General features: G+C 53.0%; 8 protein-coding genes across 8 annotated transcripts; 6 read left to right on the top strand and 2 right to left on the bottom strand.

The window, feature by feature from the left end:
- Positions 1–436: 436 nt before the first annotated feature.
- Positions 437–3,118, top strand: BDP55DRAFT_554344 (kinase-like domain-containing protein; the record flags this gene model as incomplete). The annotated part of the gene is made up of 2 exons (XM_060569382.1): positions 437–2,713; positions 2,762–3,118. The coding sequence occupies 2 exons, from the start codon at positions 437–439 to the stop codon at positions 3,116–3,118; spliced, it is 2,634 nt and encodes an 877-aa protein (XP_060428287.1).
- Positions 3,119–4,320: 1,202 nt separating this feature from the next.
- Positions 4,321–5,876, top strand: BDP55DRAFT_729678 (SWIB/MDM2 domain-containing protein; the record flags this gene model as incomplete). Its single annotated transcript, XM_060579598.1, has 3 exons — positions 4,321–4,590; positions 4,681–5,295; positions 5,349–5,876. 3 exons carry the CDS (start codon positions 4,321–4,323, stop codon positions 5,874–5,876), a joined length of 1,413 nt encoding a protein of 470 aa, XP_060428286.1.
- A 467-nt stretch (positions 5,877–6,343) lies between these two features.
- On the top strand, positions 6,344–7,258 carry BDP55DRAFT_554501 (short-chain dehydrogenase/reductase; the record flags this gene model as incomplete). The annotated part of the gene is made up of 2 exons (XM_060569396.1): positions 6,344–6,587; positions 6,678–7,258. The coding sequence occupies 2 exons, from the start codon at positions 6,344–6,346 to the stop codon at positions 7,256–7,258; spliced, it is 825 nt and encodes a 274-aa protein (XP_060428285.1).
- Positions 7,259–7,427: 169 nt separating this feature from the next.
- Positions 7,428–9,018, bottom strand: BDP55DRAFT_180476 (Mo25-like protein). The gene is made up of 4 exons (XM_060565816.1): positions 8,806–9,018; positions 8,684–8,741; positions 8,150–8,631; positions 7,428–8,082 (listed from the first exon to the last, which is right to left on the bottom strand). Exons 1-4 carry the CDS (start codon positions 8,908–8,910, stop codon positions 7,597–7,599), a joined length of 1,131 nt encoding a protein of 376 aa, XP_060428284.1. The 5' UTR covers positions 8,911–9,018; the 3' UTR covers positions 7,428–7,596.
- Positions 9,019–9,872: 854 nt separating this feature from the next.
- Positions 9,873–13,789, top strand: BDP55DRAFT_584401 (isoleucyl-tRNA synthetase). Its single transcript, XM_060570859.1, has 4 exons — positions 9,873–10,274; positions 10,384–10,737; positions 10,798–12,499; positions 12,559–13,789. The coding sequence occupies exons 1-4, from the start codon at positions 10,200–10,202 to the stop codon at positions 13,665–13,667; spliced, it is 3,240 nt and encodes a 1,079-aa protein (XP_060428283.1). The 5' UTR covers positions 9,873–10,199; the 3' UTR covers positions 13,668–13,789.
- On the bottom strand, positions 13,790–14,326 carry BDP55DRAFT_667131 (uncharacterized protein). The gene is made up of 3 exons (XM_060575155.1): positions 14,108–14,326; positions 13,938–14,033; positions 13,790–13,854 (listed from the first exon to the last, which is right to left on the bottom strand). The coding sequence occupies exons 1-3, from the start codon at positions 14,165–14,167 to the stop codon at positions 13,831–13,833; spliced, it is 180 nt and encodes a 59-aa protein (XP_060428282.1). The 5' UTR covers positions 14,168–14,326; the 3' UTR covers positions 13,790–13,830.
- Positions 14,327–15,384: 1,058 nt separating this feature from the next.
- BDP55DRAFT_554368 (uncharacterized protein) lies at positions 15,385–18,598 on the top strand (the record flags this gene model as incomplete). The annotated part of the gene is made up of 2 exons (XM_060569385.1): positions 15,385–15,481; positions 15,585–18,598. The coding sequence occupies 2 exons, from the start codon at positions 15,385–15,387 to the stop codon at positions 18,596–18,598; spliced, it is 3,111 nt and encodes a 1,036-aa protein (XP_060428281.1).
- A 909-nt stretch (positions 18,599–19,507) lies between these two features.
- On the top strand, positions 19,508–24,483 carry BDP55DRAFT_180123 (WD repeat domain-containing protein). Its single transcript, XM_060565814.1, has 7 exons — positions 19,508–19,685; positions 19,760–19,948; positions 20,080–22,356; positions 22,428–22,880; positions 22,940–23,186; positions 23,240–23,490; positions 23,564–24,483. Exons 1-7 carry the CDS (start codon positions 19,605–19,607, stop codon positions 24,071–24,073), a joined length of 4,008 nt encoding a protein of 1,335 aa, XP_060428280.1. The 5' UTR covers positions 19,508–19,604; the 3' UTR covers positions 24,074–24,483.
- Positions 24,484–24,533: the final 50 nt, after the last annotated feature.

Raw genomic sequence — 24,533 nt, 5'->3', positions numbered from 1 at the left:
CCTGCAGAATCAGATCTTCCTCACCACCTCCCGTCGTCGTCTCGTCTTATCCGAATCAGCAATTGCCTTCACTGCACTACACTGCCTTGACAGGACGTTGCGTGGTGGCCGATGTGGACTCCAATGCTTTCCGCTCTTACCCTTGCCTGACCTTCCCCGGCACTGGACTGACGACCTCAATCGTCTTGCATCCGCTTTTTGTTGTGCTGCGCCGCGTCGTTCCTTAAATCGCCTCACCTGGCCATCCCACGAGGCATTCCGAGCCACACACTCACACCCTACTCGTACCTCATCTTCACCACCACGTTACCTTCACACTCTTGTCCATATCATTTTCCCCCATCGTCATTCTGTCGCCTTTATTCCCAGCTTGTCTTCCCCTCTGCTTTCCCCTCCTTCCCCTCCTACGAGCCCGCTTCCGACTTGAACACGAATCATGAATGGGGACCTCAGTCTATCGAGGGCCCTCGGGGGACTACGAATAGCCAATCCAGATGACGCCGATGCCTCTCCAAGCGACCCTCAAGACGCCGACACCCCATCATCGACCGAACAGCAACCAGACCATGACCATAAGCGTCAGCAGCAGTATCAACTTGATGCTCATACCCGTCTAGCGCCCCTCGACGACCCGACCACGCAGCCATCCACGAGTCCGTTCGGGTCTACTCCCACGTCAGACAACTTACTGTCTCCTATATCCCACACACAATCCTCCGAGGGGCCGTCACCCGCCTACGATGGCTCACCAAGCCATGCCGAACCCCGTCGAACGAGCCCCAGTGCGGCAATGCGAGCAGACGTCTACAGACAGCCCGTCTCCCCATACTCCGAACTCGACAGAGCTCCAGGGAACCGATCTTCCGTATCACCAACAGCGCGGCCTGTATCCGCGCTATATAGCCATCAGCCTGTGGCAACCGAGGAAGGACACCCGCTTCATCAACCGCAAGCCCACAGCGACCGGTCGCGGCATTCTGCCTACGGATTGCTCGCACGGCAAGACTCGAACCACGCCCAGGGCTACCCAGGCAGCTCAACACCAACGAGGGAGCCGAGCTACAGGGCGCCAGCCAATCCAGCTCGTCAATCCCAGCTGCCTCCTGGCTCCGGATCCTTGCCCCCACGGAGGAGCTCGAAAGGCATGGGTGGTGGATATGTTTCGGCAACAGCAGCGCCAGTTGGCCCGCAAGAGCCTTATGGCCCAGAGGCACCGCTACCAACCAGCAGCGAAGAGTGGAAGGACCGCGGTGCCGCTGTAGGCGTGCGCAGGGAAACAGATTCGAACGGCAAGACAGTTATCCGACATGTCAAAAAGGGAGTTAGAGACTTCGCCTTTGGCCGCGTGCTCGGAGAGGGGTCGTACAGTACTGTTTATCTAGCCACTGATCGACAAACTCTCAAGGAGTACGCCATCAAAGTCCTTGAGAAGAAGCACATCATCAAGGAGAAGAAGATCAAGTACGTCAACATTGAGAAGAACACCTTGAACCGCCTTACCGAGCACCCGGGAATCGTACGCCTTTACTACACGTTCCAGGACGAAATGTCTCTGTACTACGTTCTTGACCTTTGCAACGGCGGCGAACTGCTTGGGGTATTGAAGAAGACTGGCTCCTTTGATCTGGAGTGTACGAGGTTCTACAGCGCCCAAATACTGGACGCCATCGACTACATGCATTCCAGAGGAGTGATCCACCGCGATCTCAAGCCAGAGAATGTCCTCTTGGACGACCACATGCATGTAAAGATTACAGATTTCGGCACGGCCAAGCTACTCAAAGACCCGAGAGAGGCGCAGAACGCCGGCGAAAGCGCGCGGGGATTGCCAGAGAGTGCTCGCAGCGAGGCAGAAGACGACAATCGGGCGGCTTCATTCGTGGGTACCGCCGAGTATGTCAGTCCCGAACTCCTGACCAGCAAGAACGCCTGCAAAGCGAGCGATCTATGGGCTTTTGGATGCATAGTATACCAGCTATTAGCAGGTCGTCCGCCTTTCAAGGCCGCAACAGAATATCTCACCTTTCAGAAGATTGTCAACCTGGAGTACGACTTTCCTACCGGCTTTCCACCAGCAGCTCGTGATTTAGTGGAGCGATGCCTGGTTCTTGATCCAACGCGTCGTCTCACTGTCGAGCACATCAAGAACCACGAGTTCTTCGACGGACAGCCATATGGCAAAGGCCTATGGAGGACCAAAGCCCCACGGCTTCGACCTTACAACCCTACGCCGCAGGATCCGACTGTGATTCAACTTAATGGCGTGAGCAATAGTCCGAACCCTCCTGCACCGCTCAGGAGCTCCCAGCCGCAAGGTTCGGCTCTGAATGGCAGTGCTCGACCGGCCAGAATCATCACAGAGCTTCCTCCCCCAACCCAGCTGGATATTGAGTGGTCTCCAGTCTTAACGAAGAATAACGAGAGGATTCTCAAACTTGGCGACTTGATGGTTGTCTCGAGCCCCCTGCCGAGTGGCCAAGGTAAAGGCGGCGAGCACGCCGAAGGACACAAGAAATTATCGAGGTTCTTTGGCGGAAGTACAACCAAGAAGAGGCAGAGGTTGGTGATGGTAACGTCGAGCGGTCGCATACTGCTGGCACCGGCCGGTGGAGAAGAGAAGCGTGCCAAGCAAGAGATTTCACTACTTGCACCCGAATGCACCTGGAGGACGCAGCTTGACGTGAAGGGGCAGACTGTATGGTGTGTCGATGCAGTAAGTATCCTGGACAAGAAGTCTCGCCGCTCATCTAAAATCCGACAGGGCGGCGTCCACTACACATTTGAGGAGCCCAAGGGGAGCTCTAGCCCTTCAGAGAACGGCACCACGGCCAGCGACTGGATAGAGTCCCTGGAGAGAGCCAAGGAATTGGCCTTGTCTCAAAATCTCTCGGGCTCTTATGCCGGCGACAACGGTTTCGATATGTCGTCCACAGTGTCGAGCCCGGCCAGCACTCTGGGTGGACGGGGCGTTTACCCTGACAGCTTCAGCGTTAGCGACCGGTCCGGTCGGAACCATCTCAGCAAAAGCCAGGCCAGCCTAGACGATGCAGCTTCGACTACCAAGCGAAACCGATTCAGCAAAAGACAGTCCAAGAATGGCCTCGGCCAACAATTCTAATTAGCACGAGGCTTACGACGACTGGAGCTATGGGGCGATCACGAATTCTAAGGAGAGTGGGGGTTTAGACGAAAATCGCGGCTCTCAGATAGAGAGTGAGCGCGATAAACTTATTAGAAGTTTGTAATGCAACGAAATATGGTTCGGGAGGAAGCATTCGGGAGCGCGGCGTATCATCGGCTATGCACTCTCGACAACTTGACCTCTTTTGCAGGGAAGTTTTGCAGCTTTACACTCGATGGAAGCATTTGGGGATTGAGTTCTTCGCTGCCTCGCTGGGGGTTTTTAGGGGTTTAATAGGTCCTCGGAGAAAATAAACCCACGGGATTTGAGAAGCATCATAATGCGTGTGCTCTTCTCAATGTCTAATGACCTTGTCGCAAACAGAGTGATGGATATTACTGCCTCACGCAGGTGAGCGTAAGGAAACGGAGGTGACTTGAGTGGTAAACCAATCGGTATCAGCTCCAGACCTTATGGACGGTTATCCTAGGCATAAAGCCACATTTGAAGCAAGTAGGTAGTGAGTGAGTGTTAGTGTAAGGTACATACACATACCTGTGGCTTATAAGTGCGATGGAAGGTGACGGGAGGTATTCGTTCCTACGACATAAATACAATCAATCTTACTGTGATTATCCTTTTTGCGTCAGCGTGTTTGGCACGGAAATGAGGTATGAACTGTTAGTATCAGATGTTCTTCTGCTGAAGCGGCTCGGACACACTCAGGTAATGTGGGACCAGTACAGGGGCTGCTGCATTTGCTGGCCAATTGTGATGGGCATAGATGCTGCCTTGCGCATGACCCTGCGCCTTCGCCGCCCGTCGTTCACTCATGCACACGCGCGTTTGAGAAACGACGCGACCGCTCACATTTGGCAGCATCATCTTTGATTTTCGTTTCTCAGTGGGACAAAAATCTGGTTGTTTCTTGCTTTGCGCGCATCTTATCAAAAGTCATCGTCGAAGATGCAGCCCCAGTACCGCCAATACGCTGCCCATGCTGGCGCACCACAGGTTCCCCAGCGGGCTCCACATGCCCCAAATCAACGGAGAGGCGGCATCGGTATGCCCGTTCCTTCTTTACCTTAGCCTTTTGAGACCTCGGACACCTTTTCCCCTTGTTCTACTGTTGCGCGACAAGTCCCAAAGTGCTCGACACAACGACAATTGTGCTAACAATGCCGCCCAAAGGTCCCATCATGCCTCCGGCCCACCATGGTCAAGCAGCCATGAACCAGGCCGCCATGGCGCAGCACCATCCTCCAGGCCAGGCCCTCACGAGCGAGCTTGCCAAGCGTCGCAGCCGAAAGCCGACCGACAAGACATTGCCTGACGGTGTCGACGAATGCATCACGGATACCGAGGTCGCTCAGAGATACAAGGATTTGCGCGACTTTGAGCGTCGCCTGGACGCAGCAATGACGCGCAAGCGACTCGACATTGTCGAGACAGTTGGTCGAAACGCAAAGGTTAGTCACTAGACGCGATGCGACTCGACTGGAAGCCATTGACCTCCCTCCCGGCTCCGCGCGACAGCATGGCTAATTCTCGCATTACAGCACTACAAAACTCTTCGCATCTGGATCAGCAACACCGTCGAGGATCAGGCATGGCAAGGAAGTGGTCTCAGCGTCGATAGCTTCGACTTCACCCCCAGCGCTGAGCCTTCTTACAGGGTCAAGATCGAGGGACGACTGCTCGAGGACGGACCAGACGACGCGTCAGGGGAGACTGACCAGAAGACGGATTCTACACAGGAGGACGCCACGGCTGGTTCAAGGAGACAAAGTTCTGCACCCGCGAGCCAGAAACATCGGCTGTCGCATTTCTTCAAAGCGCTGAACGTTGATTTCGACCGTACCCGCTCGAGGGCTGCATCCGACCAGACCGTGGAGTGGAAGAAGCCTGCTTCGCAAAGCGCAGCGACAAGTGCAGACTTCGACGAGTTCACCTTCAAGCGGAGCGGGGACGAGAATATGAATATCACTATCAACTTCCACCGCCAGGAGGATCCTGAGCGATATCTGCTCAGCCCTGAGCTGGCCGATGTCGTGGATATGACTGAGGCTTCCCGTCAAGAGGTCGTCCTCGCTGTTTGGGAGTACATCAAAATGATGGGTCTCCAGGAAGACGAGGAGAAGCGCAACTTCCGTTGTGATGAGCTCCTTAAAAAGGTTGTTGTAACCTCAATCCAGGAACGATGTTCGGCGTCTAACCTATTGTCTAGATTGTCAACGGCAGCGATACTGGAATCATTCCTAACTTGAATGATTATATCCAGCCGCATCTGCAGCCTCTGCCACCAGTCAGCTTACCATATACCGTACGGGTTGATGAGGATTTCCACAGAGACGCTCAGCCCACCATCTACGATGTGCGTGTGGCGGTAGATGATCCCTTGCGGGCCAAGCTGGTGCCTTTTGTTACCACTCCTGCGTATGCAAGCGCCCTTAAGGAGGTTGTTGCCATGGACGATCAGCTAGCTACGCTGATCGCAGCCGTCGCGAGCTCCAAGGCGAAGCACTCATTCTTCACATCTATGAGCCAAGATCCCACCAACTTTGTGAGGAATTGGATGAGTTCACAGAAGCGGGATCTTGAGATCATCATGGGTGAAGCAACAAGAGGAGGCGGCGAGGATGCCGCGGGCGACGACTGGCGACGAGGCGGCAAGGACAGCGTTTGGACGACATCCAACGCGCGGGAAAGCGTCAGCGTCATGCTGGCCAAGCAAGCTCCTCAAGCGTCTAGGTGATGCAACGTGATGGTTTGCGCGTGTTGGATTATTCTCATTTGTGCAGGGCGTTCCCCCCCCCCCCCTTAATGGACTCGGGCTGAAAAAGAGGGGCGTCAAGGGTTGAGGCTGGCTTGTAATGATATGCGATATCATACTGTATTGTTTTCAAAGTGCAATGGATTACCGGCCTAATGGGAATAGACGAACAAAGATTGACCAAGTCTACCTAGACTTCGAACGCCGTCCGTTGCGTGACATCAATGGAGGGGCCCGGCGGCGATAGTGCTAAAATCCGCTGCGGAGGTTTCCCCGCAAACGACGCCTCCCGGCCCCGTGGCGGCGTCCGGTGGCCAACGTGCTCATGAAGCAGATACCTATATATCATTGACCTACAAATTATTTTCTGAGCTGGCTGTGAGAGAATAACCTTGACTGCGCTTCTTCACATACAACGTATTAACATCAGATATTCTCAAGATTAAGCAATGGCATCCATCCTTGTCCCCGGTAATACGGCCGTCATCACGGGCGGTGCATCTGGCATCGGGTTGGCCATCGCCAAGAAGTGCATCGGTCATGGGATGAAGGTTCTCGTAGTTGATCGAGATGACAAACTTCTTCAGACGACAAAGGAAACCCTTGGGGAGTCCTCCGCAACATTCGAGTTGGATGTGAGCCTCCTTCAGGATTGGGAGAAGCTCAAGACAGAAGTGAATACGTCCCTTGGAGGTACAATCTCCTTTCCCTCCATTTACCTGTCTTAGTCGTCACCACGTCTCTCGCGAGTTGCTGCATAATATGTGCTAACTGCTACTTTAGGACGCATCGATCTGTTGGTTCTCAACGCCGGCATCGGTGGCAAGTCAACATGGCTGGAGGCAGGGAGCTTCCGCAGGATCTTGGACACCAATTTGTACGGCGTCATCAACGGAATCAGCAGCCTGCTACCCCTCGTCGGCAGTGGACAGTCTTCCAAGTCGGCTATTCTCATCACGGGCTCCAAGCAAGGTATCACAAACCCGCCGGGAAACCCAGCCTATAATGCCAGCAAGGCGGCCGTCAAGTCCCTGGCAGAGCACCTGTCGTTCGACTTGAGAGATACGGCCACATCTGTGCACCTCCTAGTGCCGGGCTGGACGTTCACAGGCCTCGCAGGTGCTGCCCCGGGCAGGGAGAAGCCTGCGGCTGCCTGGACACCGGAGGAAGTGGCCGACTATATGGAGAAGAAGATGACAGAAGGGCTATTCTACATTCTCTGCCCAGACAACGAGGTAACCGAAGAGATGGACTGCAAGAGGATGATGTGGAGTGTCGGGGATATCGTCGAAGGTCGCCCACCCCTAAGTAGGTGGCGTGATGACTACAAGGATAAGGCACAGGCATGGATGGCCAAGCAGTAGTACCGCAAGCTTAGTGTCATTGGATGGAACACTTTATCTGTGATCAAAGCAGAAAGAAGCCGCTTCTCGCTATCGTTTGTCGATCGATGAAGAGCAATACATTCATAAGGACCTAATGCCTGATGTCTTCCTTGTCTTTGGAAACCCCACCTCAAACGCCGCGCAAATGCAGATCCCAACGTTGCATCTCCCAACCCTTCCATACCACTGCTAATAACAACCCAACGACGAATGCAATGTAGGCCCGTTCAATGAAGAGGACTCGGTAACGCAAGTCATATGCCTATTGCATTACAATTAGGCCCTGAGGCAATATAACCCGTTTGCCTGGCGGCGACCTAACCACCGCCTGGCATGCCATGTCTCTGAGGCGGCACTGGGTTCGATGGCATATTCCTGATCTGCTTGATCAAGAATTCTCTCTCATCGATGAATTGCTCGTCATCAGTTCGATCCTCCAAGAAGTGAGAAAGGAATGTAAGCAATTTTTCCCGGTTCATGAGCAGGATCTTTTGGACCGCAATGGATTTATGGGGGTTGGCCACAAAGACTTTGAAAACATGAAAGCCCTCGTACTGCACCATCTTGCGATCATCTCTCAAAAGATTCATGCAGATCTTGAGGTGCTCTCCACGGTCAACATAAGCCGTCATGACGCTATAATTCGACCGGTCCAGCAGGATTTCACCCAAAAGCTTGATGGACTGTCGCTTGGTAACGTAGCTGTTTGACTGCACAAGTATGTTGTTGTACTTGTCGAAGAATAGGTCAAAGTTTACAGAGAGGTATCTCGGCACCAGCTCCTTGTGTTTTGTGAGAAGTTCCTGCAAGATGTGAGTGTTAGCGACGTGGGTTTGAACCCTTTTAACCCCTGGGAGCAAGAGAGTTTACCCTGAATGTGGTGAATGCGTCCGCGGCTACTTCAAAGGAGCTCTTGTCGACCCAGTCAAAAAATCTCCAAAAGACGCCCTCGCCGCTCTGTCGCCGGTCCCTGTCAATCAAGTTGATGCCCTTGTTGCTGGACCCAGACTCCTCATTGTCGTCGTAGAGAATGATGGCGGCAGCAGCCTCCGACTTGAGAACTTCTCGAAGTACAGAGCCGGCAGGCGTTGCACTCTCTTTGTGTTCGTAGCCGCGGCACAGTTCGAGGAGGACTTGTGGGCGATTGTTGACGACATAAGACAGAGCTAGAGGATCGCTTTTCGGAGACGCTGTAGGCGGGCGGAAGCGGAAAACGTAGGAGAAAATAACCTGGGTATCTTTTCTGGACTCGAAGGGCAGACGCCATAGGTTCACTGCCAGCAAGTAGAGCAGATCTTCTTCAATCAAGCCAGTGACCAGTTGGTATATCTGTTCCGGGCTACTATCGGACTCTGACTTAAGTTAACGGCAGGTTTCGAAAGAGGCTGCAGGTGAGAGTTGTACCATGGGTTCCTTGTAAGATAAACTTCATCTGGTTTAGGACTTTTGCAAGCTCTTCGGCCTGTAATAGGTATAGACGTTAGAGGTCGAGCAAGTACTAGGCAGAGATGAAGGGTGGAACCAACCTTGGCGGCGCCATTTGGACCTTCGAGCTTCGTTACGTGGTCTCTGGCTTGTTTGGGTAGGTCAACGGCAGGCCTTGTCCGAGCCCGGCCGAAGAGAAATGACATGACGAAGGTGGTAGGCTGGGCCAAGTAATAGATCTTTCGTGGTAGCTGCCGGGCGACTTGATTGTAAGGCCACAAATAGGTGTGGTTTCCGATCTCGATTGTGATGAGCGTGCAGGCAGAAGCTGATCACGACTACAGGCAGCTCCTGAGACGGGGTCGCTGGCGATGGTCGGTAGCTGATACCGAGGGTGCGGTGGGCTGAGATTCGAGCTGTTCAATGTGGTACAGCCTAGCCGGGCTTCGTCGACAGAGGCTGTATGTTTTGCGGCGATGGGTGGTCTGTTGGAGACGGGGCGAAGAGCGCAGTTCGAGTGAGGGAGGCAGAGAGGAGACAGGCCGATGGGGGATGTTGTGCCGAGTCTGGGTCGGGGTCTTGTTTACGTTGATACACGGCGGACGACGATCCCGCCGGGAAAGACTTGAGAACTGGAGGCGTTGCTCTTGTGATGAATGTGGTTGCTTGGGTGCTGGGAGACACCAATCGACCTGCAGGGCACCTTCCACTGAGATCTCACGTTGCTCCGCCTCCTAGGTGCCTTAAGGTAAGGCAAGGCTCCTTGGTTACTTCCGTTCGGTACCTTACGGTCTTGGGGCAGGCCTAACAGCGCCCGTACGGTCAACCTACCACTGCCTACCTACCTAGAAGGTACCTAAGGTCTGTGGATGAATGGACCACCTCAGTCACGCAGCGCTTGGGCACTCCTCCTCATTCCTTACCTACCTACCTTAGCACGCCCAGGTACCTTAGAGATGTAGGTACTCTCAAAGTATTCTAGGTTCCTCTGTGCGGAGTGTTCGTATGAATACCTAGGTACGTGGTACCCTATTGGTAGTGCTCACCCAAGTGTCCATGCTGAGATGACTAAGGTAAGGGAAGGTGAGTGAATGCCGGGAGTCTGAAATGACTTGGTCGATTGCCCCGCGCTCGATAAGTCAATTGAGAAAAAATTACCCCACTGACTCACTTCTCCCACTGTACCCCTCCAACCCCCAAGTCGCCCACGTACTCACAGATCCATATCCTCAGCATCTTGGGTTTTGACTCACATGACCCATTGACGCTTTTTCGTGGCCTTCCTACGAATTTGCCGTATTTTGAGGTTTTGGCTTCGTTCATCTCCACAACCGGCGCAGTTCCCTCCTCCCCTACTTGACGAAACATCGGCCGACCAAATCCACTACTGTTTTTGGTGTGACAATATCTGGTTCGGCAGAGCCGCAAACCGCAACCAGGCTACGTTCCCTTACGCGGTTCTTGACTCCGACTCTGTCGCCTTTCGCCCAACATCATGTCTATTGACTTCCCCAAGGAGGAGGAGGCTGTTCTCCAGAGATGGCGTGAGATCAAAGCTTTCGAGCGTCAGGTAAGCCGCATCTCTTTTGGCTCCAGACGCAGCAGTCGCACTCTGTGTTTGCTTTGATGCCATTCTGTGTTTGTGTGTGTTCCCACACTGACATGCATCGCACGCGCAGCTCGAGTTGACACAGGGAAAACCCCTTTACACCTTTTACGATGGCCCTCCCTTCGCCACCGGTCTTCCTCACTATGGCCACTTGCTGGCCTCCACCATCAAGGATATCATCCCGAGATATTGGTCCATGAAGGGCTTCCACGTCGAAAGGCGCTTCGGCTGGGACACCCATGGACTACCCATCGAGCACGAGATTGATAAGAAGTTGGGCATCTCTGGCAAGGCTGCTGTCATGAAGTTGGGACTGAAGAACTACAATGCTGAATGCCGATCTATTGTCATGCGCTACAGCCAAGAGTGGCGCCATACAGTTGAGAGACTCGGCCGCTGGATCGACTTTGATAACGACTACAAGGTAAGATCACGCATCATTTGACCTTGCTCACTGAAAGTTACTAACACCCGTTACCTGAAGACCATGGATCCTACTTTTATGGAGTCCGAATGGTGGGTATTCAAGCAGCTGTTCGACAAAGGCGCTGTCTACCAGGGCCATCGTGTCATGCCTTACTCAACAGCCCTGACCACAGCATTGAGCAACTTCGAGGCCAATCAGAACTATCAGGATGTCAGCGACCCTGCGATCGTCATCTCGTTCCCCCTGATCGAAGACCCCGAGACTCACCTGCTGGCATGGACGACGACTCCGTGGACCTTGCCTTCGCATCTCGGCCTAGCCACACACCCTGATCTCGAATACATCAAGATTCTCGACGAGAAGTCAGGCAAGAAGTACATTCTTCTCGAGAAACTTCTTGGCACTCTGTACAAGGATGTGAAGAAGGCCAAATTCAAGATTCTTGAAAAGATCAGCGGCAAGGCCATGCTTGGCTGGAAGTACGAGCCCCCTTTCAACTACTTCTACGAAGAGTACAAGGACGTTGCCTTCAGGGTACTGAATGCCACCTACATTACTGATGACAGTGGTACCGGCATCGTCCATCAGGCGCCCGCTTTCGGTGAGGACGATTACAACGTCGCCGTTGCAGCTGGCATTGTCACTGAGAACAGGGCGCCTCCTGACCCTATTGACGATAGCGGTCACTTCACCAGCCGCGTCTCTGATTTCGCCGGTATGCACGTCAAGGAGGCTGACAAGCACATCATCAAGCACCTGAAGGGCACTGGGAAGATTGTGGTCGACTCCACGCTGAAGCACTCATACCCCATGTGCTACCGTTCCGACACCCCTCTTATTTACCGCGCGGTCCCCTCGTGGTTCGTCCGCATTCCCGAGATCATCCCTCAGATGCTGGAGAACATCAAAGGCTCCCATTGGGTGCCCTCTTTTGTCAAGGAGAGGCGGTTCGCCAGCTGGATCGAGAACGCCCGTGACTGGAACGTCTCACGAAACCGTTACTGGGGTACTCCTATCCCACTATGGGTCAGCGATGACTTGGAAGAGCGAGTGTGTATCGGCAGTGTGCAGGAGTTGCGTGACCTGAGTGGTTACACTGGAGACTTGTCTGATCTTCACCGAGACAGCATCGACCATATTACGATCCCTAGCAAAATGGGCAAGGGTACTCTGAGACGCATCGAGGAAGTGTTCGACTGCTGGTTTGAATCTGGCAGTATGCCATACGCCAGTCAGCACTATCCCTTCGAGAATGTTGAAAAGTTCGAGAAGTCGTTCCCTGGTGACTTCATTGCCGAAGGCTTGGATCAGACTAGAGGATGGTTCTACACCCTGCTTGTCCTCGGCACGCATCTCTTCGGCAAGATTCCGTTCCAGAACTGCGTCGTCAACGGCATAGTTCTGGCCGAGGACGGAAAGAAGATGTCGAAGCGCCTCAAGAACTACCCGGTCCCTGATTTGGTCATGGACAAGTACGGTTCCGACGCCCTCCGTCTCTATCTCATCAACTCGCCTGTCGTGCGTGCTGAACCACTGAGATTTAAGGAGTCCGGCGTCAAGGAGGTCGTACAAAAGGTCCTGCTACCTCTCTGGAACAGTTACAAATTCTTTGAAGGCCAGGTGACGCTGCTCAAGAAGGTAGAGGGCATCGATTACACTTGGAGCCCAAAGGCCCTGTCGAGTAACGAGAATGTGATGGATCGGTGGATCCTGGCTAGTTGTCAGAGCTTGCTGCAATTCGTTAACCAGGAGATGAGCGGTACGTTGAGGTTATTGCACTTTTCTTCATGAGCCTCGCTAACGCGCCTTCCCTACCAGCCTACCGACTCTACACTGTCGTTCCGCGTCTGCTCGGGCTTATTGAAAACACCACAAACTGGTACATTAAGCTCAACCGAAGACGTCTCAAGGGTGAGAATGGAGTCGAGGACACCCAGCATGCGCTCAACACCCTCTTCGAGGTCATCTTTACGCTATGCCGCGGCCTTGCTCCCTTCACTCCCTTCATCACCGACACCATTTACCAGAAGCTCCGTCCCTTCATCCCTAAGGAGGCCGAGGCAGAAGACGCGCGCAGTGTCCACTTCTTGCCGTTCCCCGAGGTGCGCCAGGAGTTGTTTGACGAGGTTGTCGAGCGCAGAGTCGGCAGAATGCAGAGGGTTATTGATCTGGTCAGAGTGTCTCGCGAGAGAAGAGCGGTCGGTCTCAAGACCCCGTTGAAGACGCTCGTGGTCATTCATCGCGACCCCCAGTATCTCGAAGATCTCGAATCCCTCTCATCATACATCAAGGAGGAGATGAACGTCAGAGATCTGGTCCTTACATCCGACGAGGCCAAGTACAACGTCCAGTATAGCGTTACTGCCGACTGGCCCGTGCTAGGTAAGAAGCTCAAGAAGGACATGGCGCGCGTCAAGAAGGCGCTCCCGACGCTCAGCAGCGACGCTGTCAAGGAATACTCAGAGAAGAAAGTGATTCTCGTTGATGGAATCAAGCTGGAGGAAGGCGATCTTGTTGTGAGAAGAGGCTTGAAGGAGGATGAGTCCTCGAAGAACCTGGAGACGAACTCGGACAATGATGTTCTCACCATCCTGGATGCGGAGCTTCATGTGGAACTGGCACACGAGGGTCTTGCAAGAGAGATTATCAATCGCGTACAGCGTCTCAGAAAGAAGGCCAAGCTGCAGCCGACGGATGACATCAAGATGGAATACAAGGTCATCAGCGATCCTGACAACATTGGCCTCGAAGAAGTGTTCATCTCACAGACCAAGGTCATTGAGAAGGCACTCCGTAAACCGGTGGAAAAGCACGAAGTCACCAAGGTGGAAGGCGAGGTGCCGAGCGGAGAGGAGAAGGGAGTGATTGCAGAAGAGGAGCAAGAAGTGCAGCATGCGACGTTCTTGCTCCGTCTGCTCGAGCTTTAGGTGATAGGTTTGCAGTGAGTGCAACTCTGCCTTAGGTAGCTTAGATTCCTGGTGCATGAGCAGATGAAAGTGACGAAGACTTGGAAGTCAAAAGAAAAAAAGTGAATTCACCACAACAAGATTCGAGAGATTAAGATGTTGGTATATTATGCTTCTTCCATGATTATTTTGCCTTGCGGGCAGCGACCTTTTGATGGAAAACTCGAGCGTTAGTGACGTAGTAGACTCGGTGAAGGCAGAGGTAGGAAGGGGCATAGTGGTGAGATATACAAGATAGCAATCCTTCAGTCTGAGAAACTCCTTCAAACACTTATCCTTGTGGACAGAGTTGTAGTCGGCAACGATGCATTTGCCGTACATGGAGGTCTATATCTTGGTCAGTACGTTTTCGCGGCGTGAAATCGCGTGGCTAGACCGAGTGCCACGACTGAATGACTGACCTCTGCTGTACACTGGCCAACTGCGGCTGCAAACTTCTGGATGGGCCGTGTGCGAACCATGGCAGCTGCTTGAGATGGGCCTCGGGTAAAGGGAGGTAGAAGCACAATGCAAGATGTGATTGTTGCGCAACTAATTGAAATTTCGCCGTCACAATGGCGGCCAAAGCTACCTTACTTATTAAACACTGACAATCGTCGAGGTGAGGATTCTTAGGTGGTGGTGGTGGTGGTGGTGGGTGTGCTACCTTAGGTACTGGCCTTCCTACTCTAGTTGCCTCCATTAGAGCAATGCGTTCTTAATGTGCTTGCTCATTGAATAAGAAGTATATATTCAAGCCAAGGAGGCTCGGTTATCTACATAAGCTATCTTACCTTGAGATAGAGTGCTAATGCCTAAGGTACTAGATAGGTAAAGTTAAGGTGAGGCACCTTGCCCAAGGTACCTCAGGAAGTATAAATCGAATCAGCTGTGGCGGGGGACGGGAGCAGCACAGGGCACAAGCTCTGGGTTCCAGCGACACACCATGGATGAGTTCGAGCAAACTGACCTATCAGCAATGCGTCGCGACACCAGGATCAATGGCAGCCCAGCCAACAATAACGTACCCACAGCGGCTACCTTGGTCGGCGCACTGCTCCGCCATAGGACGCGAAATAAACAGACGGGAAGAGAGAAAAGAATAGGAAGAGAAAATAAAGACGGGGTTGGGAGTGGCCATGGCTTGACCACCTGCCGATACTTGCAAACATATGTGTCTGTTCAAGACTGCTGCAAGTGGAGGAAGCAGCTGACGGTTCACAATATACCTTACCTACCTATTGTGACACCCGGCCTTGTTCCCATCAACTTCGATTTTGGGGAATCATCCATCGTCGCCTTCGCCAGCCAATTGCTACCTCGTACCTTAGCCTCCTTCGCGCCTGACCCGCAGCGCGCGGTGGACATGGCAGCGCCACGACCTACGTATCGCCATCATTCCGACTTGCGATTCTTGCGACGCGACTAGACACCCGCTACCTAAGCAATCACCGCTGCAAGACGTGAAGCTCTTTCAGTCCCCTCCGATATCCGCTGTCAACAGTACAGTTTGTCGCGATCAAATGTATCCAGCATTCTTGCCCAACCGTACACCATCACCGGAGACAAATCTGGCTCCTTAGCATTACGAAGGCAAGCTTCAATCGACTATCACTACCACTGTCATCATCTACCACCACCACCGCCACAAACTCTTCCACGGCCATTCTATTATGCTCCCAGCCTGGCGCCAGTTCACATGCCGTCGCTGCCGCATCGCCCAGTGCTGGCCCCCCGTGACGGCATATCTAGCTTTGTGTCTGTCCAAAGCTCGGATTCCTATTACAGCGACCACGGTAAGTGCAGCTCCAAGTGCGCCTACACAGTCTGCACAGCAGCATCGCCTACACCCACCATCCCTACGATCGCGAAGTGCACTCGTCTGATGACTTCTACCAGAAATCGCCATACTACATCATGTCGTCACGGCAGCCCAACAGAACCTCGAACTCCTTCCCGAGGGAGAGCGACTGGCAACAAATGCCTTGTTCCAGGCCTATGACGCCGTACTCCCGGTCTTCGGCATTGATCCGGAAGAGGAAAACCACATCTCGCGCCTCGTATTCCGCGTCGGCGGCGAACGTGGCGAAGGGTCACTTCAGGAGAAGCTCCACGCCGTCTTGTCAAGAATGGGCATTGGCCTTGAATTCGGAAGCGACGGGTCCAGGGTATTATCAGACAACGGCGACGGCGACGAAAACGAAGACGGAGCCGAATATGAAGAGGCTTCTTTGCCACAGCCTGCGCCTACGGACACCGACCGGAACTCTGACACGTCCGAAGACGAGTCCTCCAACAAGGTCGAGCTTGCACCGCGAGACCAATACGCGCCTCTCCAACATTCGCAAGCGCAAGCACCATATCACTCGGACGATGATGAATCTCCCCCAAGGCTGACGCGCATTGGCCTGGTACCAAACCACTTGGATCTGAAGTCTATCAACCATGCCAAACCGCCATCCCACAGCTATACACCCTCAACGGCTGGAAACACAGAACAAAGCCGCCAAAGCCGGCAGTCCGTGTCTGGAACCATTGGACAACGTGGCGCCAGCGACACCACGGTTCAGCCCATCGAGGCGTCCCATATCCACCTTGTGAATGAGACTGAGGCGACCGCTCTACCCATACGGACAAAACCCGTACGAACGGTGAATTGGCTGCTTCCGCCTGATACGACCAGCATCAGCGCGGGCACCAGTGCCGATGCCACTGCCCCAGAACCAGTTCGAAATGGAACCAGGGTTTCTGAGGTCACGGAAGACCATGTTGCCCCTGATACTGAGACACACGATTCTCGTGAACATGAGCTCAGTGCTCAGGAGCCTCTAGTACATGTGCCTGTTGTGCATGAACCTAAAGTCCAGGGGATTGCCGCTCATCAATCAGACAGGCAACAGCAACTAGTCGAAGAACTCTCTAAAGGCAGGATTGAAGGTGCTGAAGCAGAGCGAGTGGTTGACGACGGAATCAATGAAGACCCTGATGATGAAGCAAGATACGCGCTTTTGGAATGGAAATCGACCAAGGTGAAGGGGTACTTATTGCTCCTCAGAGGATTGTCACACTGGAAACAACACGCTCTCGACAAGCTCGAACGAATGGCATTAGCCAGGAGACACATCTTGCGGATGCGTCACTTCGACCCGTGGGAGCTGGTGACGGCTGAGACTAGGATTCGGGGTCGTCGCGTGTTTACTTTCCGTCTGATGGCCTCATGGCTCAGGCGCGCCGGTGATGACTTTGCTACAGAAAATGCCGCCTTAGCTCATGCCCAACGGAATACGGTCCAGAACGCCCTCAAACAATGGTCGACCTCATGCCTAACCCCGACGGAACCTCTTCATCCGCCGCGCACTGTGCCCATCTATTTGCGACAATGGTATTCGGCTTGTTCATCTTTACAAGGCCTAGGGTCACACATGGAGGATTTGTATGAAGAATATGGGAGATTTCGGGTGTTGAAAACATGGTCCCACCAGGCAACGTCTCACCTGAGAGATGCTGCGGCATTCCGCAGATACCATGCCGTCCAGGGCCCCCTACACCAATGGCATCTTGATTCAAGGGTGGAGGTTTTCAAGTCCAAGATGGAACTCAAGCTCGTTCGCAGCTGCTTGTCAAGGTGGCAAAGCGCCGGCAGAGCGCCACCGACATTTGGGCAGACCAACGCCTTTAGCCGCGGGATTACTGTAGATTCTGTGTCTGGCATTGCCTTGCCTAGACCTTGGCGAGGTGCGAGTTCCCTTATGGCCATATCAGATCGCCTGCTGAAGACCAAAGTTCTTGGCAATTGGCAACGACAAGCTTCAATAGTCGCCAAGGCGAGCACGAGATCGCGTCGGTTTGCAGCGCATCAAGGAGCGCAAAAGGCATTGGAAATGTGGCATATCGACGTCGGTGAGAAAAGAAACCTCCAGAAGTGGGTGCAGCGCGGTTGTTTTTACATTAGTGCCACACGTACACTCAAGACATGGCGATCCAGATCGGCTTGGAGGTCAGGGACTCGGAAATCTTACGCCCGATGCAGACAGCACGTCAAGGCTACCTTCACGAAGGGCTATCTCAATCTGTGGAAGACAGCTACTCGTGCTCACGGAAACTTGGGCTGGAAAGCAGACCAGCACCACATCGTGGTGGAACATGATCGTCTTGTTCACATGTTGAAATTGTGGCGAGACGAGAGCAGCCGCGACTGGGGCACAGGTAAGCTTTTGACTGCTGCATGGGTGGACGAATGGGACGGCATGTCCCAAGATGTCGCAGTCAAAGAGGACCGCGTCAACCAGGCTTGGTCAGTGAACCTGAAGTCACGCTGGTGGAGCCAGTGGCAATCATCCTTACTGCAGTTGAAGAGCCGAGAATACGTGGCATTGGACGTTAGGGAGAGGAACAGCAAGAAGGCTGTACGACGTCTTCTGCTACATTGGAAGGGGGACAGGAATTTGAACATATCTCACCAGTCAACGACACTCAGAGCTAGTCTCGGCAGCTCAAGGAGAGGAGCTGGCTTCGTGGCCGGTCGCACCTCGCTACCACTCTCGAGAGCAATTCACGAACGACCTAGTGGACCAAGTCTTAGGGGTTCCAGGATCCAAGAAGTTGAGCCAACGGCCGACGACGATGATCACGACGGAACCGGGTCAGGACCCGATGCTGATGGAGTTGTGGCGGATACGCCGACCCGGTGGACGGGTATGGCTTCTTCTGTGAGGCTTCCGTCCATGACACCTTTTGCTCCCCTCCCAACGCCATTCGAACGAGAACTCCGAGAACGGTACAACCGAAGCGTGCCCGCAGCTGGGACTGGCCAAATGAGCAGCCTCTCCTTCGCACAGGCGCAAAGGCTCTCTGTAGCCGGGACACGGCGAGGAGCTAAGAAGAATACAGCGGATGTTGGCAGTGGTGGTTGATGGGACTTGGGCGGAGTGCAAGATGACCCTTTGTGAGAACAGGTGATACGCTATGGTCATGTGGATATAATTCATGTGTTTGGAAACCTTTACCCAGTATACCCAGACTAGGTAGATTTGTATGACAAACAAAGCCTTTTGGCAAGAACTGTAAACTAGTGTTTCTTCTTGGAGTAATTACTTGGTGCAACAGATGCGCAACATCATCAGCTTAAAGTAAGGTGATGTATTCGTGTCAAAGGTGCCCAGAAAGGTAGGCAAGAGGGCGACTTGCCGCCCATTTGCCTTTATTTCTCCTGTTTATATAATCAACGCACGATCACTGATATTATTCCAATCATTGCTACTGCTGTTGTTCTTTTTCTATTCTCTCTATATTCCGTATAAATAACCCTTTGGAAGGCGTAGTATAGTGCTCATAGTAATGGTGGTGGTAATAAGCAGACAGCTAGTCCTGCGCTGCCCGACATCCTATTTTGTCCTGGTAGGTACCTTACCTGGGTAGGCAGGCACTTACTAAGGTGCTTTATCTTATCAGTTAGGTTGTTGGATTTCCTTACGGAGTACCTACGGATACCTTTAGGTACCTTCAAATGCCTACAGATGCGACCGGGACGTTCTGACTCCGCACCTCCAGTCACCTTGGGGGTCTATGAACCTGGCGACGCCGCGACGGGACACTTGCTGCAGTGCGCAGCGCGCATACCTACGGTGTTAGTACGGATACGTAACCTACCCGGCACGCCTGGGTACCTTACCTGAGGTACCTTAGCATGGTCCAGGTTTAAGCTCCTCAGAACACTCGCATTCATCGAACTTGGTCTATGACAGAGCTCAATTCGCACCGCAAACCACACGAGGAGCCTTTGGAAAGACCTCCCACGTCTCAGGTCCTCACCAAAACCCGACCCGCGATACTCGACAACGATACTCGACAACGATCGACCAAGGAGACCCGGCAATACGTCCGCTTAAGCAATGCTGCTGTGGCTTTCTTGCTAGTAGGATGAGAGCAGTCCTCCCAGGTAGGCCGAGGTCTGGGCTTCAAGCTCTTGCGACGGGCTTCTGGGACTCGAGGCACTTCAATGTGAGCAACTTGACCACGCTCCGATGCCCTCATATCATCATTGCTACCGTGGTGCTGACTTTTGGTCCATTCAGGTCTACATAACCGGCAGCGCGTTCACTATCCTTGGTGATGCCGACACCATCCTTCAGACAGTATACGACGACGATCCGAGCCACTTGCAGGCCGTGGCCTTCGACGAATCCTCTGGAAAGGTTGCGACCTGCACCGAATCCGTCATTAGAGTCTATAAACCTTTTGGGCAGACCGAAAATGCGCTGAAGGTGAGTTCGTTCTCTATACCAACGCGGCATTGCCTTCGCCCTTGGAGTCCATCTCCCCTTCTGTCACCCATTCCGCACCTGTCGCCCATACTAGTTTGCGAACAAAAGCTGACGACATTCCTGCGTATCAGTGGGGTCTACAATCATCGTACCCAGTGCCCGACCATCAAAATGCTGCCAAGGGGGTTTCTCTAAGCTGGGGCGGCAACGAGGAGCTCCTAGTAGCCCACTCTGCTCTATACTTATACTCAACCGCCAACGAGCCGGAACAGCTATGGAATAAACCTCTTCCGAATTCTGTGAAACTGGCAGAGATATCGTATGATTCAGCATACATAGCATGCGTAGGCGCGCACGATTGTCTCGTCAAGGTCTGGCGCCGCTTGACATATGGTGCTGAAGATGTGCGCTTCGACCTGGCCTACCTACGCCACCCAGACCTAGTAACGAGCCTGCGTTGGCGGAAACCGCTGCATACCGACCAAACTGTTGAAAACGTTCTCTTTACAACGTGCGCCGATAATATTGTCCGAGTATGGACCGGCACTGATACGCATGCCTTTCGACACATGAACCTCTGGGGGTCCGTCGACTTGGCTTCATCCTTCCGAGATCCTAGTCTTGGTTCCACCACGCCTACAGCACCGCTCGTCACCTTCATCATTGATGGAAGAGAGGTCTCTGCTGCTACAGAACTGGCCCTCCAGCGGTGTTCCGTGAAGGAAGAACCACGAGATACCGCTCTCGAAAGTCTCATTTCCCTTGCCAACAATAGCGCCGAGCTCTGTGTTGCCTCTGACGCAACTGGAAACATGATGGTATTTGCTTTCGAGGACGTGGGCTCCAAAACGAGAAAGTCACAGGCTGCCATCAAAGTGACAAGCTTTAGGTCACACGCGCTTGATTTCAGGTCTGATCAGTATGTCAACATACAGAGCTATTGCGACCGAGCCACCGGGCGACTGCATGTACTTGTTCATGACTTTGACGGTCAGATCCAAGTTTACGACGCCGACTTGGTAGATTTCCTAGGCTCAAAGAACAAGTCAAACCGTCTTGCTCGGCGCTGTATCTGGGCCGGTCATTCAGCGCCTATCCAAAAAATGGTTCGAAATTTCAGTGGTCGAGCTGTTGTATCTCGAACCGAGGGAGGCGAAAGCATTGTCTGGACGCATTCCGAAACCAGTCAGACGAGTTTGTCACGCCAGAGTGTCATTCAGGGAAACACTCATATCCATCGAATATGTGTGTTACGCAAAGGCCGTTTTGTCATATTCCTTGAGCACAAGAAGATATCTCTGTGGGATTGTCGGCACCAGAAAGCAATACTACTCGCAAGTCAATCGTACGAGATCTCAGGCAAACCATTGTGCTTGTTGATTCTGCCTCGGCATCGAATCGAGGAGTATGCCGTTGCTCACATTGCAACTGTCACATCCGAGGAGGAAGGGCTTGTTTGGGAAGTCAACTTACCTCGATACTCCAGTCAAGGTGCTGATGGACATGCCAATGGCCAAGAGGAGACATCGATCAGCGAGTTTTGCAGATTCAAACTGAAAGACGCCGAAGGGATCGCATATATGCTCCCCGTCGACCCGGCGGGATCTACCCCCGCCACGTCTGGCTTTCTCGATGTTTTTGCCAGGGACATTGCTGTGTCGTATACCCACGCAGGTCGGGTTGACTTCTGGACAGCGAGGGTCGGTAACACGGGCAAAAGTGTCGGATGGCTCTCGACCTCCTCAGCAGAGACAGGCCTCGTTGAGCCGGCTCTTGTCAGTGGCAGCACTCTCAAAAAAGCTGCAATTGTTGATTCCGCAAGGTGTCAGCTGTTTATTTGGGATATCGGTGGCGCTCGACTTGAGTTTACGCAGGACTATGGAAGACACAACACAATCCAAGACCTCGACTGGACCTCGACGCCAGATTCTCAGTCTATCCTCGCCGTTGGCTTCCAGTCGAAGGTAGTTCTGCTCTGCCAGATGCGATTTGACTACTTAAACAAGGGTCCGGCCTGGGCAGCAGTTCGAGAGATCAGTATTCGCGAATTCACTCCTCACCCAATAGGAGATTCGACCTGGCTGGGCGATGGACATCTCGTCATCGGTTCAGGTAACCAAATGCTCGTCCATGGCAGGGAGTATGATCTATCCGGCTCTTTGATCAACAGCCTGCAGCTGCCGCACCGAAAGAACGGCGTCTGGGATCTTTTTGACGCCGTTCAGAGGTTTAATGGCCCTTTGCCGGTTTTCCACCCTCAGTTCTTGAGCCAATGTATCCTTGCAGGGAAGAGCACAATAGTCCGAACGATTGTCATGGCACTGCACAGAACTCTTAAGTTCCTCATTGCGGGTGAGACGGTCGATGACTACCTGGGACTCGAACCAGCGGTTTTCTACTCATCTGGGGTAAGGCGTTTGGTCATTATATTGACTGTCACTTGGACCAAAGGTGGAACGGAGGCTAACTTAGTTACTAGGCCTCGCCGATGCAAGCATCTGGGTCCCAGGTAGGGTCTCACTTCAACCTACAAGTATCTGCCGACGAGACAGACGAGTTGGAGGAGCCTTTCAGCGAAGAAACTGCACTTGCCATCAATGAGCGTCTCACCAAGGTTGGCCTCCAACAGCTGTCAGGTCATGAGCAAATACAGCTGGCCGACATCGTTGAATGCGTTGGGCTTGTTGAGAAACAGCGCAGATCTCTGGACGAGAATGGCGCGCGGTTCATGCTCTTCTTCCGCCAGCACGGGCTTCGCAAGGGCCGGACAAGTGAAATCCAAATGTCCTGGCGAGAGATCAACTGGGCCTACCACTCGACCAGCCAGGATATTCTTACTGATTTCGTCTCCAAACAATGCCACGGTGCACTACGCTGGGAAGATGCGCGAGAGAGCGGTATGTTCATGTGGCTCACCGATCGGAACGCCTTGGTACACAAGCCCTATCTGCACCGTCGAGCAGTGTGTGTATAAGCTAACGATGAGTGTAGCTTGCACAATTCGAAATCGTTGCGCGTAATGAGTACACCAAGAGCGAGATGAAGAATCCAGTCGACTGTAGCATTTACTACCTGGCTCTCAAGAAAAAGACTGTTCTTCAGGGACTCTGGCGAATGGCTCACTGGAATAGAGAGCAGAAGGCAACGCAGAAGTTGCTGTCCAACAACTTTGAAGACCCGAAATGGAGGACAACGGCGCTGAAGAACGCTTACGCGCTGCTAAGCAAGCGACGCTTTGGTGAGTCGTGAAGTGTAACAGTGAGTTTCGAGGGCTAACATGCGGGCACACAGAATACGCCACAGCTTTCTTCTTACTTGCGGATCACTTGCAAGATGCTGTTAATGTCTGTTTGAATCAACTCAAGGATCTTCAGCTTGCCGTAGCGATCGCGCGTGTCTACGAGGGAGACCAAGGCCTGGTGCTAAAGAGGCTTTTGGAAGAAGAGGTACTAGCTGTGGCCGCCAAGGAGGGCAACCGCTGGCTGGCATCCTGGGCCTTCTGGATGCTGAATCGTAAGGATATGGCGGTCCGGGCCTTGATTGTAAGTCTTGCTACATGGCTCTCGAATAACCTGCGGTTTTCTACTGGTACCTAACGCATGTTTGGTGTTGTAGTCGCCGGTTTACACCCTTGTTGAGACGCCGTGCTCTCCAAACATGCAATCGAAATTGTTCCTCACGGACGACCCGGCGTTGGTGGTGTTGTACTCACAGCTACGGCAGAAAACACTCCAGACTCTTCGCGGAGCCTCGAAGGTTACACCACGCGTCGAATGGGAATTCGTCCTCCATAGTGCCAAGCTCTATGATCGAATGGGTTGCGATCTTCTCGGACTAGACCTAGGTATTTCTCCCGCAATGGTATGCGTACGATGTAATGAAGCTCACATGACAACAGTTCGCAACTGGGAGTTTCTCAAGCTGGCCCCGCCTGTCACGAATGGATTGGGCGGTGAGGTCAACCCGCTGAAGCTACTGCGCCGACGCAGCTCGCTTGTAGTTGCAGATCTGCCGGTGTCGAAGCTTCATTCCGAGATGAGATCAAGCGGGCAGGGAAAACAGTCAACCCCAACCGTTTTCCAGGAACCGGACTCAAGCTCGCTGCTTGACAGTTTTGGGTTCTGATTTCAAAAGCACAAAGGGGGGCCACCTCCTTCTTGAAAACAATAAGACAGGATGTACAATACACCACCAATACCTCGTTATGAATGAATGTATGCGACGGGAGATATTCGCTTCAAGACGTTAGAGGTGTTGAGAAGATTCATATTTTGAAAATGAGGACGTGACGATGCTCTCAGAGAATAAGTGATTGCTTATTAAGCAGCATCACTTGGTTTCTCCAGCTGAGCACGTCATTCCCAATTGTTGCCGAACTCCGTCCGGACCGGCACCGGGACTGGTTTAGTGCCTTTTGCTGGCTGGCTGTTTCATGTCCACTGGCTGCAAGGACGAGTCGCGTGGCCCCCGATCCGACGTGAATGGAAACAATTTCCTTAGGTAGCTCTTCCTCGTGCAGGGGGAACTGGAAGATAAGGATTCAATTACGGATCTCATATCTCGACTTCATGCAGCGGTGAGGGGG

Source organism: Colletotrichum godetiae (assembly GCF_030913485.1).
Source record: "Colletotrichum godetiae strain CBS 193.32 chromosome Unknown BDP55scaffold_26, whole genome shotgun sequence".
NCBI lineage: Eukaryota > Fungi > Ascomycota > Sordariomycetes > Glomerellales > Glomerellaceae > Colletotrichum > Colletotrichum godetiae.
The sequence above is the reverse complement of the archived record's forward strand: the minus strand, read 5'-3'. Positions and strand labels throughout refer to the sequence as shown.